Below are 16414 nucleotides of genomic sequence, written 5' to 3'. Positions count from 1 at the left end.
TATTACAGCTAAATAAAAGGCCAATGGTATAAAGATGAACGTCTGTGTTTATGAATAATATTGATGACTCGGTGACAATAAACTATGAAACCGATTGAGGCCACACTACAACTAAAATACCTGTTCCTGGTTTACCTCTCATTTTTACTGAAATGCTCCAAGTATAGGCCGACAGATGTTTTTGATTTTCCTCCTGGATGTCTTAGTTTGAACTCGAGTCTGACCAATTTATTGGTCTGATTTTAGCCTTTCAATGGACATCGGTCAATAGCCCGGGGGAGTAATCGGTTGAGCTATGCTGGATAAATAGAATGCTGGAGTCAATCCCATTTTATTCATGCTGCAAAGCAGGTTCCCCCTTAGAGAGGTTGCCAGATGTGCACAATCTGACCAACTCCAGGCTCGGCTGCAACATTACAAACCATACCACACTCTACACCAGAAACCAACCAGATATAAATGATGTTAATGTGAAATGCAAGAGAAAAACAAAACAAAACAAATTTTGTCTGTCAACAAGAGGGATTAGGTAGGGAATGTTAACAAATCTATGCAAAAATATACAGTAAATAGAGTAAAAAGGATCAAAGAAGTGAAAGCTAGATAGAAATTTGAATAAAACTTCAAATACTTAGAAGAAAAACTAAAACTTTTTTATAAAAAAATAACAAACCGCCCTTGAATACATAAAGATCAGCAAAAGTTCTCAGTAAATCACTGCTTTCAAATAAACACAAACATCATTCTAAAATGTTCCCCATTTCATTTGCCATTCTTAGAAAGCAATTACACACCAACAAGTGAGTTGGATTCATTTCATAGAAACCATGTCAACACTTACCAGTAACTACACACGTTAAACAGAAAACAGTGATTTCTTACCTTTGTTTATAGCCAGCTTCACTTTTCCTAGGGTTAAAAAACCTAACACAGGACAGAAAGATAATTTCTGTTTAGAAGAGTCTTTAAAGTTGTACTTGGAGAAAGGATAGTGCAGAAAGCATCAGGAAATCCTTTAAGTCTTCATGGCCTCCCTGAGGAGGACTACAGTGTACATATCTCATCATATGCTTCATTTAGCTACACAAAAAGCTAAAGCACAGGGACTCTATCTTACCTCTATTACCCTGAGTTTCATTGTGCCAATTGTCTGTAAGAAAGCACAGAAAAGGCAGAAACAAATGAGACCAAGTAGAATCTTTAGAAAGCGTTTGCTCAATTGCACAAAGAAACCGTGGCCAAATTCTAATAAAGACCTTTATTTCAGATTTTAAATAGATTTACAAACCAAAAAAAAAAAAAAAAACCCCATAATAAACAAGAAAAGAAAACACCAATCCATCGTCAAAATATCCACATGTGCATATCAATGTAGAGATTGTAAACAGTCCAGAGTTTGAGAGTCCCTGGGTCAGCGGGGGAAAGTGTTTGTTTGTTTGTTGTTTATGTGAGTTTTTTGTTTGTTCCTGAGGTACTTATTTTTACTACTGTGAATGATGGAATCCCCCTTTAGTGAAAGCCTCCAATCCAATCAGAGCTAAACAATGGATGCAACAAGCGTGGGCGGAAAGATGAGAGAACATAATCTTAAACAATAAAGTGAAACCCATCACAAACAAAGAGGAGGTCACTGGAGGCTGAGTCAATAACTGCCCTTTTATGACTTTTTTTAAGCTTTTAGGGTAAACAACAGGTCATTACTGTGTAGTGTTGAGTCAATTTAGTTGTAGACAGCTTGTGTTTATTTTTGTCACAGATTAATCATTAAACCCAGTTTTGAACCAATGGGTCTTTTGAATTTAATTTTTTCTTTTAAATCACAAAATAGAAAATGTAGCAGCTCACGCCACAACATTGGAATAAAAAAAAAAAAAGACGGCCCTTAAAAAACACACAATCCTTTAGTCCAGCTGTGACACCAGTTTTAGACACGTTTGTATTCGTTCCAGCAAGATTATTTTTGTATAGTATGTTAAGGTTTCATTTATTCACATTGTTACTTAGGAAATCGATTTTGATCTTTTGACATGTTTTTTTCTTTCAACCATAAATTTTCGTCAGCAGCGTCTGTGCTAATTGCTTTGATGTTTCCTTTGAAGTTTCTTTGACTTCCTCGTACTAATTTCAGCAAGATTATTTTTGAATAGTATGTTAGTTTAATTTATTCATAATGTTCAAAAAGAAGACAAAAAGAATGTTGCTAGAATTACGACGCAGATGTCAAGGAAACTACAAAAGAAACATCAAAGTGATCAGATTTTTTTTGTCTTCTTTTTGAACAGTATGTTTGAATAATATGAATAAATTAAACTAACATAATATTCAAAAACAATCTTGCTGGAATTACTACTTCAAAACATCAAAGCAATTAGCAGATGCCTCTGACAAATACTGGCAGTTGACAGTCGAAACGCGTCAGGAGATCAAACTGGATTTCCTAAGTAACAGTTGTCTGAAAAAATGAAACGTTAACATACGTTTGTATTTGATGACCTTTTATCCATAGACATAATCTGGACATTTAGAGCAGATCTAAAACCACAAACACATCATAACAGCATGCGAGTGAAGTCCCACTTAAACCCAACGCCACCCAGCTCCGTCCACAGGTGGCGCTCTCCTCAAAAAACACCTTAAAAAACAGTTGGCTAATATTCACACAGGACAAATGGTGGAAACACTGTGGGGTTAATCTGTGGTGAAAACCCAAACCTCATCATTCTATAGAACCACTGCTCTGAAACTGTCACACTGCTACCCAACGCCTCTGAGGTAACAGGTTGTCATTCAGGTGAGTCACGATGGCTTCAGGCCATCTGGATATTTCAAATGTGGGAAAATAAAAAAAGCCACCAGTAGATGGTGACAAATGGCTCTTCAGCTCTGAGGACTTGTGTGCTACCAACACACACGGATTGCACGTAAGCCTATGGCAGAAGACAAGGACACTGTGCAGCTCCTTCAGAGCAAAACAGGCTGTGTAAGTTCACGTTGGTCTGCTGTGAGGCCGACTCCCAGCACTGACTGCAAAGGCTCTTATTGAATACAGTACTTTGGATTGGATGAGCAGTAGCAGCAGCCAGTGGCACGTGTTGGTAGGATGAAGGCAGTGCGTGACGGACTCACATCTACATTCCTGTCTTTAGCTCAGCTGTTGGATTTCACCTTTCTCACTCACACCTCAGACAGTTCTGACAGGTGCTGCTATAAACATGCTGTTCCATCACGAGGGTGATGTTTGACCCCCACCTGAGGCTGGTATGGAGGGGTTACATTGGGGCCTTCTTTGTTTGGGTGGCAGTGAGCCCAGACTGGTCAGCCCGCACAAGCTCATTTGATGAGGAGTAGGAGGGACTGAGGGAAAAAAGAAAAAGGACTAGAATCACTTGTTTTTTGAGGCAGCACAGGCCTGGGTCTTCAGCAGTAGTGCTCACTGTGGTCATAATTATTAGGATTAGAAGTGAACATGTACTGTAAATGCTACCTAATTTTCTTTTTTCTGATCCAACCTGCCATATCACAGGAATCTAAAACTTCAATTATCTTGCTGCATGTGTGAGGCTTCTATTTAGACAAAAAAAAGAAAAATAGGGATGTATAAAAAAAAAACAAAACTAAAAACACTCCAAGTTTTCTATTTTGTTGAATGCATCAGTTTTCGTGCGTACTGTGGCGACACGTGACAACGTTGGTGTCAGTGCGAGTTAAGGAGTTAAGTCCGTGTCGGAGGAGGAAGGAAAACTTGTCAGGTGGGCGGGAAAAGCAAGGTCAGGAGTCTTCTGTGCCCGAGTCATCCTCGTCATAGCAACAGTCTTCATTGTCATCCTCGTCATCGTCCTCCAGCTCCTCGTCATCGTAGTAGTCATCGTACAGCAGGTTGGAGCCGTCATCTGTGGGCGGGACTTGAGTGCGTACGCAGTACTCGTCTAAAGTGACGGGGACCTTAACGCCGTCCCGCTCTGCGTCAGCTTTGGTCGCCAACACCTGTTTCCTGAGAGATGAAGAGAAGGATGAAGCAGCAGCACGTACGTGTGTGTGTGTGTGTGTGTGTGTGTCCCTGTTGAAAACAGCACGAGTCATGTTTTCTACCTGATGATCTCGATGTATTCTCTGTCTTTGCCTTTGCTGTCCCTCCACTTGCGATACATGACTGATGCGTCAACGTTGGCCGGGGAAAACGTGTTGGGCTCGTTCAGCAGTGAGATCACACTGAGCAGGATGGTTCTGAGAGACAAAACGAAGTAGAGGTAAGCAATGAGCCAACAGTTTCCTTTTATTTAGCAGAATAACAGGGAACAGAACGGATCTGTTGGTTTAGCTTTAATTAAACATCCCTGAAGATACTCAGGAACAACAAAGCATCAGTTTCTTTTTTTTCTTAGATACACCACTAATATAATCTATCTCTTTGCTTATTGTGGTAACCAAACAAACCAAACGTTTTATCATTTAAAATCTCTATGAACAGGATAAGTGCAGAACTCTCTGGACATACAACACATGCAAGAATGTTCCACAAACAAAGTTAGATAACACAACAACAATAACAAATAGCAAATCAAACCAGAAAGTTAATCCTTGATTCAAGTGAACTCTGGCTTTTTGAGTCATTTTGTGAATAGAAATTAACAAGTAGGCCTAAGAAAGCCAGAAGGTTGTGGGTTTGAGTCTTCATGGATTATTATGCAGTATGTTTTCTTAGGCTTGGAGAGATAGGCTGGTTTCTAATCAGGATAAGCATGAATGGAGGTTAAATGCATGGATGGAAACCCATCAGGTCAAAGGTTTAGTCTAGGACAGTGGTTCCCAAATAGGGGTGTGTGTACCCCTCATTTTAGTTCAAAGGCCAAATACAAAGCAATTCGATCACAGTGGGCCACAGGTTTTAGGCAGGAAAACAAACAATTTCAACATGTGCCCAAGTTTCTACTTCCAGTTATAAATTAGACAAAGTATGGAAGGCATCAACAATATATAAGTAATAAGTGACAGATACTTAAATATCCTATGACTGATTTATTGACAAAATTGTATTTAATTTGAGAGATTTTGTGGAATAATTTGAGAAAAATTGCACAATTTGGAAAAATGTTGAGTTCTTTCAAAAACAATTTACAAATAAATTATTTGGTAATTTAGACAATGATTCACGTTTTCTCTTTTGTTTTTCACTTTCTACTGTGGGCCGAATCAGACGCTCTGAAGGGCCGGATTTGGCCCCCGGTCCTTGAGTTTGACACGTGCCCTAGTTGTACAGGAGCTCATTGCAGGGGTACTCGGAACGACTTAATTAATTTTAAAATAATCGGGAAATGTTCCTAGTTCTTTTTTAGGCTATTTTTTGGACAAATTCCCCACAATCTATGAGCAATATTGCTCAATAAAATATGATACTTTATTGTAATTTATTTAAAGAGAATTATTTTATGCTGTAGAGGCCATTTTATCACACTTCTGACAACAACATACAATAATTAGCTACATTTTACAAAGGAGACCATATTTACTTACTATTGAAGTAATCTCGTAAAACTTCATGGTATTTAGAAAAAAATATATAATTCTACCTTAATTATTGTTTTGAATTTGTAGATTAAGTCTTAGGGAACCAATGTTTAAGACATAGTTAGGGGTTTAGGAGAGGCCGCTGTTCCACAAATGAAAAAGCATGTCAAATTATGGGGAGGGGGTACACATGATTTTATGAAAATGCAAAGGGGGTCGATGGGACAAAAAAGATTGGGAACCACCGGTTTGGTAAATTTTACCTGACGTTCTGCGTTGGGTTCCACCTCTCTGACGGAAGCTCTCCACTCTGTGGGTCATCCACTGGCGGGTGTAGGATAGAGATGCAAACATCTCCATTCTAAAGAGACACAACAAATGCATTTAAAACTTTTTACACATAAATTGTTAATAGTTGATTGTTGATAGTTGAATAAATTCTGCTCTCAAAGTGAAGTCATATGAATGTCTTTCAGCTGGGGTCATACACATGGCCAGTTACATAACGCCACGCATACATTGGCTTGAACATCTACTCTGGTCAAATTACCTCATAGATGTTGGGGTGCCACATTTTGGTGAGGAAGCGGAAAGCAGGTGGAGAGTATGGGTAGTCCACTGGGAACTTGATCCTTGCCTGAGAGTGAGGGAAGACGTGCATCAGCATGATTGCAGCTGTTTCATTTGCACATGTCCTTTACTGTGAGACAGTTCGCTAAACTTCAAACATCACTCAGGTTTGAAAACCACGATTTAATGAGCAGCAAAGACGGGCTGATTCCTGCAGTGAGTGCAAAGCTGACTGGTGACACTGGTCTGAAAGCTACAAGGCAAAGGCTGCTTCTATGAACACATTAACCTGGAAGGAAGTTTGCACAATAGCAAACACAAGGAATTGAATATCACATTACAAAAACAGAACTTTAAACAACAATCAATCAACCGAAAAGATTAGGGGTGTCCCAATGGTACTTTTTTTTTTAACTTCGGATACCGATACTACAGCCTTGCTTGTTATGCTATACCAATATCGACATGATATGGGGCGAAACATACATTATTACTCAAACAGAGAATAGTTAGGAACACTAAGTATGTGAAAAACTGACCCGTTTAATATTAACCAATGGATTACATACGTTTCACCCTTATACATAAGAATGTTATAAAAATGTACTAAAAATATGAATAAAATACAACTACAATCAATATAATTTAGTTATTTTCACAAGATCCTAATCTCTCAGCATAATGATTGTATGAAACATAATAAAAAGCCAAAAGAAAAAATGATAAACAATACTCAGTCAATCAAACTATTTATACAGCACCTTTCTTACAATTAAATTGTAGATCAAAGTGGTTATGTGGTTAGCAAAAGTTAAAAAAGATAAAAGTTTAGAGACTAATGCACACAGAAGTAATTTAATAAAATAATTAAAAAGATAATAAAAAAAGAGTCAAAAATAAAAACAAAGCAGAGAATGGAACAAACTTTAAAGGGGACATATCATGCTAAATCCACTTTTTTAGCCCTTAAATGCATTTTGTTGTATATTTAGAGTGCTTAGAACTACAGAAAAAATCAAATTAGTGTCTTCAGGTGCTCTGTAGATATCTTTATATTCTGCTTTGGTCATATTTTCAATCTGTTTCGATTTTTCTATTCTCTATTACGTTTTTTGAACTATTACATCACAGTATTTGCAGCGGAACTGCCAAATTAGGACATCGACTCCAGGCCAAACACTTCAAGCAATCCGCCATTTTTATTTCTGGCTGCGATTTTGTAGTCCAAGCTCAAGGATGCCGAAGTTACGAGAGGAGAAATCAAAATGTTCGGTTGTTGGATGTAGTAACCCACACGCTTCATTACACCGTCTCTCCAACCTTTTCAAAGTGCCTGGTTGAGTTTTATTTTTTATGGAAATGTACCCACATCTGTGGGTAAGGTCATTTTTGTGTGCTCGAAGCACTTCAAGGATGACTGCTTCAACAACCTCCGCCAGTATAAAGAAGGATTTACCGAAAGACTTCGTCTGATTGAGGGTTCAATTCCCTCTATCTTTGGAGACGACGAACAGAGCACTTCGGTAAGCTGTAAATAACGCTAAAAAGTGTGATAAGACGTCCCTGTCATTGTTTTGTTGGCATTAGCAGTTGCTTAGCAGTTGCACTGTCTTCAGACTTCATATGTTAGCGCTGTGTGCTCGTTTTAGATCCTTGTTGATATGGCCTACGTGATTTAATTTAAGTCTAAAGTTTTCATTAGTCATTTCATTTTGCCGTTTTTGTCTCCGAAAAGACTGTATTAAAATGCATTTCGTGACGTTAGCTTGGCGCTAGCGTTAGCTCGGTGGTTGTGTTAGCTCACTTGTTAGGGTTCTGCAGGTTCATCTTCTTCATTTTCATCTCGCTCTGCCGGGTCCGACTCTGGTTTGAACATGTAAGGCTGGATGGACAACTCTTCTGTTGTTGACATTTTGTAAATAACGTGTGAATAAAAAGTTTATGCGCCGCTACATAGCCGTATCTCTTCTATCAAACTACAAAAATGGCCGAGCAGGGTGGAGTTGAACCGAATGTCACCTGAGGAGGGGGCGGGGTATGGAGTGTCTCATTTGCATTTAAAGAGACCGCACCAAAACGAGTTGCTCTCAGAAGCACATCAGAAAAGGGTAGAAAAGGGGCCTGTGGAGCTATAATAATGAGGAATTCAGACCCAAGCATTGCAGTTCCACTTTATATAAACCACAACTGTATGATTTATATCTAAAAAGAAAGGATTTTAAATCATGATATGTCCATTAAAAAAAACTAAAATAAATAAGAACACTAAAAAATATAAAAAAGCACTACATAAAAGCCAAACTGAATGAATAGATTTTTAGCTTGCATTTAAAAATCGTGACACTCTCGGCTGCTCTCAGCAGGCTGTTCCATCGTCTTGAATAAAGACTTAAGGAGAGGTCTCCATGTTTTTAGTTTTGCTCTTTGGAACAATTATAAGAGTAGTACCAGTGGGTCCGAGGGTCTGGCTGAGTTCATAAACTAAAACCATCTCTGATAGAGCTCTATAAACTAATAAATCATTTCAAAATCAAGGGTAACACTAACTGGCAACCAGTGCAAAGATTTTAAAATAGACGTTCACTTCTTCTGGTCTTGGTCAGTACTGTTGTTGTAGAATTTTGAATGAGCTCAAGTTATTTTATTGTATGTTTTGGTAGACCAGAAAGGAGAGCATTATAATACATTTTGAGGTGGTCGCGCATGGTGAAGCTAATAACAGTGGAATATAATATGGAGGGAGGGGGGGAGCGTCCCTGCAGCTGCACAGAGCCTTTGGAGGAGGACGTTGGTTCTTACAGACAGTGTGTTTGTCCTCTCCAGCTGTCCCTGCAAGCCAAGACAATCCTCCACTCACACCAGTGCTCTGCTATTATATGCCCCCTCACTGAGACCACACCCACAGCCTGTGTGTAATCTAAAGTGTTAAAAAAAAAAAAAAGGGACCCTTCCTCACCGTCCATGAGACATGCTATGGGAGAGAAGAAGGGGTCTGGACTTGGGGCACACTCACTGGAGTGATTACACAGATGCACATCACTCAGCATGAACCCTTTAGCTTATCTCCCCGTCATTCACACTCACACACAAATGCTCACATTTGCTGATTCGGCACGGTCAGCTGGTCCTCGCCACAATGTGCCAACAAATAGGAGTGATTCAGAAGCATGGGACCAAGAAGCTTTTCAGTTGGAATTAACAAGTTTGGGTTTGCATCATAGGGTTAGGTTATAACCCAATATCGCAACAATGTTTAGGTTTAGGGTAAGGTTTAGTCTTAGTCAAGTGACCTAAACTGGCCAAATAGGGGCGCTGCGTACGGACAGAATGTCAGTATATTGATACTGCAACCGTATGAATAGCCACTGCCTTATTATTATTAAAAGATTCACACATTTTATACCACATTGCTCTCCACAAAAAATTAACTCCTTGCCTGTTTGTTTTTAACTTAATGGATATATTTTTGACCCACATTACCGATTACTCTCAATAATCAAAGAGATCATTTACGGTAGGTTATTTCAACTCTTCTCTCATTAAAACACCAATCTCCAAAAGCCCATTGTCTACCTTAGTAGGGATGATGCCAACCAACTATTTTCCTTGCAGACTACACTGACCGACCTAGTCGACTACTCTAGCGATTCTCAACTGGTGGGTCGGGACCCACATGTGGGTCACGACTTGAGTGTTTTCAACGGCTATTCTTGAAAAACTAAATTTGGTTGGTTGAATTCTAAAATAAAGCGGGTCGCAATTTAATGACCTTGGCAAAATGTGGCTTCAATTTAATCAAAAATAATATTTAAGGGCAAAATATTGAATAATATGAAGTGCATTTAATAACCAACTGAACAAATCCTCTGCATACAAAGTTAATAGTACTGAGATGTGCACACTGAGACAGATGACCACGTGAACACTCATAAGTAAGTAATCAAAAGAAATGAGCAAATCACACTTAAAAGAAACCAATGAGCACTGGAATCATGACATTTCCCAGCCTTTATTTGGTTTAAAGCGTTTCACAACAAACATTTGGATTAAAAAAAATAAATAAATAAAAAAACAGTCTTACAAGTCAACAGGCTGGAGCAACATTAATGATCAATAAACAGCAATCACATTAAACCGTGGGCACGATACAAAATGAAATTATACAAAGAATAAATCAGTCATCAGAATTACTGTCAAGCTCCCAATAAAACCATTCTCAGGCCTCACACTTAACATAAACAGGAAATGGAGAGTGAAGTGTGGGATATTTATTACTGAAGACAAAGTAGTGAAGCTTTGATTAATCATCCAAAAAGAATAGCTATGTAATCAGGAGCACATACATTCACAGGAGATTCAAAAATAAAACGATATATACCATCAAAGCAAAGTATTATATTATATTAATTGTATTTTAAAAAAACAAAGAAACACTTTTAGTTCAATATACTCTAAAATAATTTTCTTAACTTAAATATGCCTAGTATTGGCTATCTACAATACAGTAGAAAAAAATTATACTTCTCTTTGTAAGAAAGACTTAAAATTTTTTTATTATGAATCAAAATGATCTGTACTACAGTGAATATCAAGAATAAACATACACATTAATAAATAACTGACAGTTTGCAGCCCAGTCGTCCCATGCTGGCTCTGTGGGCTACAGTCTGTTCGTTTCCAGTCGAGACAGGGAGGTGTTCAGGTGTCGAGCAGATGATGGGAAACAGTGGAGGCTCAGCTCATAGTTTTCTGATAAAAATGAGTTTGTTCCAGTTACCTGGTTGGACATGTCCACTCGCCATGTACTTAAAGAAGGAGGAAAAAAAAAAACCCAAATAGATTTATTTACATTTCAATATGGTGTCTATACTGTTCAAACATAAAAACATATACATACCAACAAGGCTTGGTAATATTACACTATATGTCATTTAATAAACCATGTGTCATATTGTGTAGTGCGCACATGTACTGTACTCTCAAATATACAAAGCATACGCACAGTACGAACTAAGACTTGATACACTGTTCAAAAAACATTTCCACACAATACAAGCATGTATTTATAAATAAAGTAATGTATACAAAGTAAAGACAAGCAGAAAAGTATTTATTCATACAAAAAAAAGTTAACTTATCTTACCTTAACCTTTCTGCCTTTAACTTTCTTCTCCATTGGCTCCTTTGTTGTTAAACCCCCATGGAGGCTTTATTTTCTGGGAGGGTCTTTCTGCTGTCATTTTTTAATTCAATAATCCACCATTATTTGGTCTCTTTTAACCCATCTTGCTTTCTTTTCTCTCTGCCCTGTGTATGACCTTTGTGTCAAACAAATTGTCAGTTTTAATCGATTCCCTCATGTGCGAGTAAAATTACTGTAATGACATCCAATTGGCTGTAAAAAAGCCACATCATAGCTTTCAGGAACAGATTTTTTTACAATGGAGCAAATATTGGCAGAGTCACAGTCATTCAAACACGTTGGTGACAAGTTCAGGGTCAGTCACAGGAGATGAAAAGTAGACATACAGTCACCCTATACATGTGTATAATATTAATTTAAAACGTATGCTGCTGTTAGTCATCACATCTAGGGCTGGGCGATATGGCCTTTTATAAATACTGCGATATTTTTAGGCCATGTCACGATACACGATATGACATAACTGTATTTATTAAACAGTGAGTGGCTCAAACATAAAATTGTCAACAGAAAGTGCACGTTCTGTGCAAAATTGTCACAGAGACATTTCAAAACAAGACATTAGTGCAGGATGCAACTCACATGGCATTTCAAAACACAAAATTAAAGTGCACTTTTTGTACATAATGCCACTACAATATTTTAAAAACAAATAGTGCCCTTTTGTGCACAGACTACAAGCTGCGATATATCGAGTATATTCGATATATCGCCCAGCCCTAATCACATCACTATAAAATAAACATAAAAAAGGATTCATGCTTTGGCAGTCCACTAGAATACTGTTGACGTGTACGACACACCAACATCATTGATGAATAATCACATAATAAGGCTAGAAATGAAATCTCTTAAGTCTGCTCTGGAAACCAACATTGGCCTATTATGCATTTACTATGTAGGTGGACTCAGTAAAAGGTACACTCACTCATAAAGAGAAATAACAGAAACCAGACAATTGTTGGAGGTTCACTGAAACTTTAATAGATGCCAACTACTCATTAACAGCAACAATTCATACATAATACACAAGATGCTGACTGTGACATAGGATTTGCTCACTTTGTCAAATGAAGGTTGTTCTGAAAAATGTTTTCTTTAGTTTGTCTTGATTCATGCAGGTTTTTATAGAGCCAGAGCCTGTAGACATATGAATATTCCTCATTCGTCTCTACGTCATTAGATATGACTAGTTTGTACTCTGAAGATCAAGATCTAACCTGTTTCTACTGTGCTTGTTGAGTAAAATACTCAATAAATTATTTTAAGAAATGCAAAGGTTTAAGACAGCGTTGCTATTAATATTAATCTGTTGTGAGTTTCTCAGTCTGATTAAGAAAGAACAGATAGTTTGTAGATCATTGTGGTTAGAAGCAACCAGCCAAGTAGGATCTGACTTTCTCTTTTTTAAATTGTATTAAACCATGTACTACTTGGAAATAAGTCTTGTGATTACCATTACAAATCTTTTTTCTTTTTTTTTTTTGCAGGAAGGGAAAACCACTGTTTTCTTGTGCTGGTGATTCCTCCCCCCCTCCCCCCCCCCCCCCCTCTTTTAAAAAAAAAAAAAAAAACCAAAGACCAATTTGTACTCCCTCTGTCCATTGTCCATGTGAAATGTCATCAAGTGACCAAACGAAATGGTCAAAAAAAAAAAGCTATAAAAACCTAGTTTTTTAGTTTACTGCATACATTATGCCAAAAGTTTATCATACATTTCTTTAATTAGATTGATTAAAAAAAGAAGCTAGAAATACTAATTTGACTAAAACCATAAAACCACCTTGACTGATAAAATGTAGGATTTACATTTTCAGTTTGTGATGATATTGGTCTGGGTTTTCTGTACCAACTTGTGATATATGTTTGTACACTAACATTGAGATTTCTTAGTGTGTGATCCATTGATTACTTCTGATAAACAAAATAACTTGTAGATTAACAGCAGATCAAAGTTAACAGCGGCAACAGTTGAACTAAAAACACAAAAACAGCTGCAACATTGACGTACAAGACGGTATTCTCACAACAATACAAAATGATAACAAATCTTGAGACTAGACCAGAATAGTTGTTTTAAAATGATGGCTCAGTGGCTGAAATTGTGCTTATTTCCATTGTTTTAGATTCTTTTGGATTAAACCAGACCATGTGAGTTTGATTCATGTGGGTGAAGAAAAGGTTGGACCGTTCTGTGTGGAGTTTGCATGTTTTCCAATGACTGTGTGGGGTTTAGTAGGGGGTGTCTAACTAATATTATCCAGGCTGTGTTTATTTTGTCAACTAAAACTTCAACAAATACTTCTAGGGATGACAAAAGTATTGATATTTTATAAATTATCGATACTAAAACACAACCCTATACGATACTCATTTGCAAAAGTATTGATACTACCCCCACCCCTTTCACACAGCAGTAGTGTAGCATACACATCTCTTCTACCTAATATGTAGATGTCTTGTATAGCACTACCTCAAAAATATTAGTCTAGTTTTGGTTTTTTATTTATTTTAATTTTCCACTACCTCAGATAACCTGAAACTTGTTATCATAGTTGTTTCTTTTTGCTCTCTTTATTATATATTATTATTTAACCTGTGGTTCTGTTAATTGTTTCAGGTTGTAATAGAGGATATTTTTGCATTTTTTTTTTTTTTTTTACTGAGTATCAGTATTGAGTTGAAAATTTTAGTATCATGACAAGTTACCCAAAACTCTTCATTCCGTGACCAATTTGTGGCAAGAAAGTAGAAAAAATATAATAAAAATGAAAACAAAATTTCAGATCATTATTAATATTGTAACTCAAATTTGAAATCTCAGATTTGGAGCTGGATTCTTGCAGGTTGTGGGTCACTTGTTCAAACAGAGAAAAACCAAACCACTTGTGAAGAACATGATAATGTAATGCACTTTTTCCAACAGGCCTTAAACATTTTTTTAATGTAACTAGTGCAGTGCCCGAAGGAAGTATGTATATATTTAGCACTGCAATATAGGCTAGCATACATCTGCAGCCTGCTGAGAGAGAGTTAAAACTACAAATGAATTTTCTTCTGTTGATTCTTGTTTTTTCTTTTTTTCATTTTGTCATAGAAAGAGGCCATTACGTCTCCGAACAACTTCACTAATCAATCAATCTTTATTTGTATAGCACCAATTCATAACACGTGTTATCGCAAAACACGAGTTCACAGAAAGCAAGTGAAAGACCTTATTGTTTGTTATCTAATTACTGCATGGCTTTGCCGCTTTAGACCCACATTACATACACCAATTTTCCTCCTGTATTGTTAAATATGAGAATATCAAATTTATTTAATGCTGCAAGCAGCATTGAACGGGTCCTCGCAACCACACGCATGTCGGGAAGTGGCGCAAGTTGCAGGTGTGTTGCATGTCAGGGTGTGGCAGAAATGTTTAAGTGTTGAGAAGTAGCTGACCATTTTCAAGGATTATATCAAACTTTCCTGCAATGTTCTGTGGAAATATAATGCTTATGAATTACATTGGCAACCTGTCAACATTGAACTGTTCTAACTTGACCTGAGTTACCATGACTACCTGTCAACATCAGGGCGTGGGTGTGGAGGGTCCAAACAAATCAGCGTTGAGACGTAGCTGACCATTCTCAAGGATTACATCACAAACTTTCCTGCAATGTTCTGTGCAAATATAAGGCCTATGATTTCCTTTTACCAATAGGTGGCGCTATGACTATGAATGACGGTTGGGTTAAACCATAACTTTTTTTTTTTTGGCAAAGATTCTATGCAGTTTCAACTTATCCTGAGTTAACATGACTACCTGTCAACATTAGGGAATGGGGATGGGGCGTCCAAACAAATCCAACGTTGCACACCATTGAACCAAGCAGCAGCCATGTTGAAAGTCTCAGCTCTGTCTGTCCCTGAATCGCAGAGATATTTGACCCACAGACACAGAGATTCCTTGCATTATAGTTAAGTTTTCTTTACAATTTAGTTTTAATTTTGAAATAATTAAAAACACTAAAATGAGACTAAAACTAATTACCAAGTACTAAATTTCAGCTAAAACACAAATGTGACTAAACCCAGTCTGAAAATTTAAAAATCTTCCAGGGCTCTATTCTCTGGTTACCTAAACAAGATTAAATTCCATTATTCATCTATAAATGGACCATTTCAAGTTCATGTTGTTTTCCTTTTTACTTCAAAAACACATTTCTACATAACTATGGTGTTGTTGGACATTTCTTTTCTCGTGCCACAGTTAACAACACTGGATCAGCTTAGCTTACGGCTGAATGAATAGTTAAAAATGTAAAAACATGAAACCAGCATAAAGGCTGGGCTGTTGACGTGAGAACACAAAGAAGTGAGTGAGCCTGTAATGTTAGATATGGAGGAGGGCTGGAGCTGACAGCCTTTTGTTACGTTTACGTCCAAGTAGAACAGGCCCCCCTCTTTATGTCTGTTAATAAAGGACAAATAAAGACATAAAAGCACTGGCTCTGTGTGTGTGAGAGGTTAGACGAGGATAAACTGGGAGTAGAGGGGATTTAAAGTGGAACAAAGACCCGTTGGACTGTTTCACACACACTGGCCAAACAGCAGTTCACTAGACTTTACCTTCGGTTCTCCTCGACGGTCGGACCAAGAATCCCAACACCGGGATGTGGGCTCAAAGCAGCGGCCACAGAACAATGGAGGGACTGCTAGCAAACGTTAGCCACTCACCTTAAAATATCCGCCTTCGTAGTGTGTGTTCGGGGGTCCAAATATCGCCACTTCCCAGTTGTACATGTCCGCTTCGTCCACCAAAGTAATCCTGAAGCCCTCCACCGGCTCGTCCTGGAGACTCTTCATCTCCAGCATCAGCGCTTTCTGGGAACTGGCTACATGGTGTCCATGCTGAGCCATGTTCCTCAGAGACGTGGCTCGGTGTCTACCGGGAAACCGACGAGGAAAAGCCGCGACTCGGTTCGGTTGCTCAGTAGAAACTGCTAAAGTCTTCACACTGCGACCCAGGAACAAGTAGGTGTCCTGTGGTTTAAACGGGACCAGGATTCCTCGGTACGGATCTTGAAGGGTGCTGCTTCCTCTGTTGTTATGAACACTCCCGGAGAGCCCCAGTCATACACGCGCATACAC

The 16414-nt window shown here is 37.9% G+C and overlaps 2 protein-coding genes across 2 annotated transcripts in view; both read right to left on the bottom strand.

The window, feature by feature from the left end:
- Positions 1-1139, bottom strand: part of LOC114461382 (C2 calcium-dependent domain-containing protein 4C) — a 14606-nt gene extending 13467 nt beyond the window's left edge. The window contains exons 1-2 of the mRNA XM_028443363.1: positions 1118-1139; positions 883-924 (exon numbers count right to left, since the gene is read on the bottom strand). The gene's annotated coding sequence lies outside the window, so the exon portion shown is untranslated. The remainder of the gene's footprint in view (positions 1-882; positions 925-1117) is intronic.
- The window catches only part of cdc34a (cell division cycle 34 homolog (S. cerevisiae) a), a 24389-nt gene extending 7975 nt beyond the window's left edge, over positions 1-16414 (bottom strand). The window contains exons 1-5 of the mRNA XM_028443364.1: positions 16001-16414; positions 6056-6142; positions 5769-5866; positions 4090-4224; positions 883-3991 (exon numbers count right to left, since the gene is read on the bottom strand). Of these exons, the coding sequence (XP_028299165.1) occupies positions 3769-3991; positions 4090-4224; positions 5769-5866; positions 6056-6142; positions 16001-16183 (726 nt within the window). The 5' untranslated portion in view covers positions 16184-16414 and the 3' untranslated portion in view covers positions 883-3768. The remainder of the gene's footprint in view (positions 1-882; positions 3992-4089; positions 4225-5768; positions 5867-6055; positions 6143-16000) is intronic.

This window comes from Gouania willdenowi, chromosome 4 (assembly GCF_900634775.1).
Source record: "Gouania willdenowi chromosome 4, fGouWil2.1, whole genome shotgun sequence".
NCBI lineage: Eukaryota > Metazoa > Chordata > Actinopteri > Blenniiformes > Gobiesocidae > Gouania > Gouania willdenowi.
The sequence above is the reverse complement of the archived record's forward strand: the minus strand, read 5'-3'. Positions and strand labels throughout refer to the sequence as shown.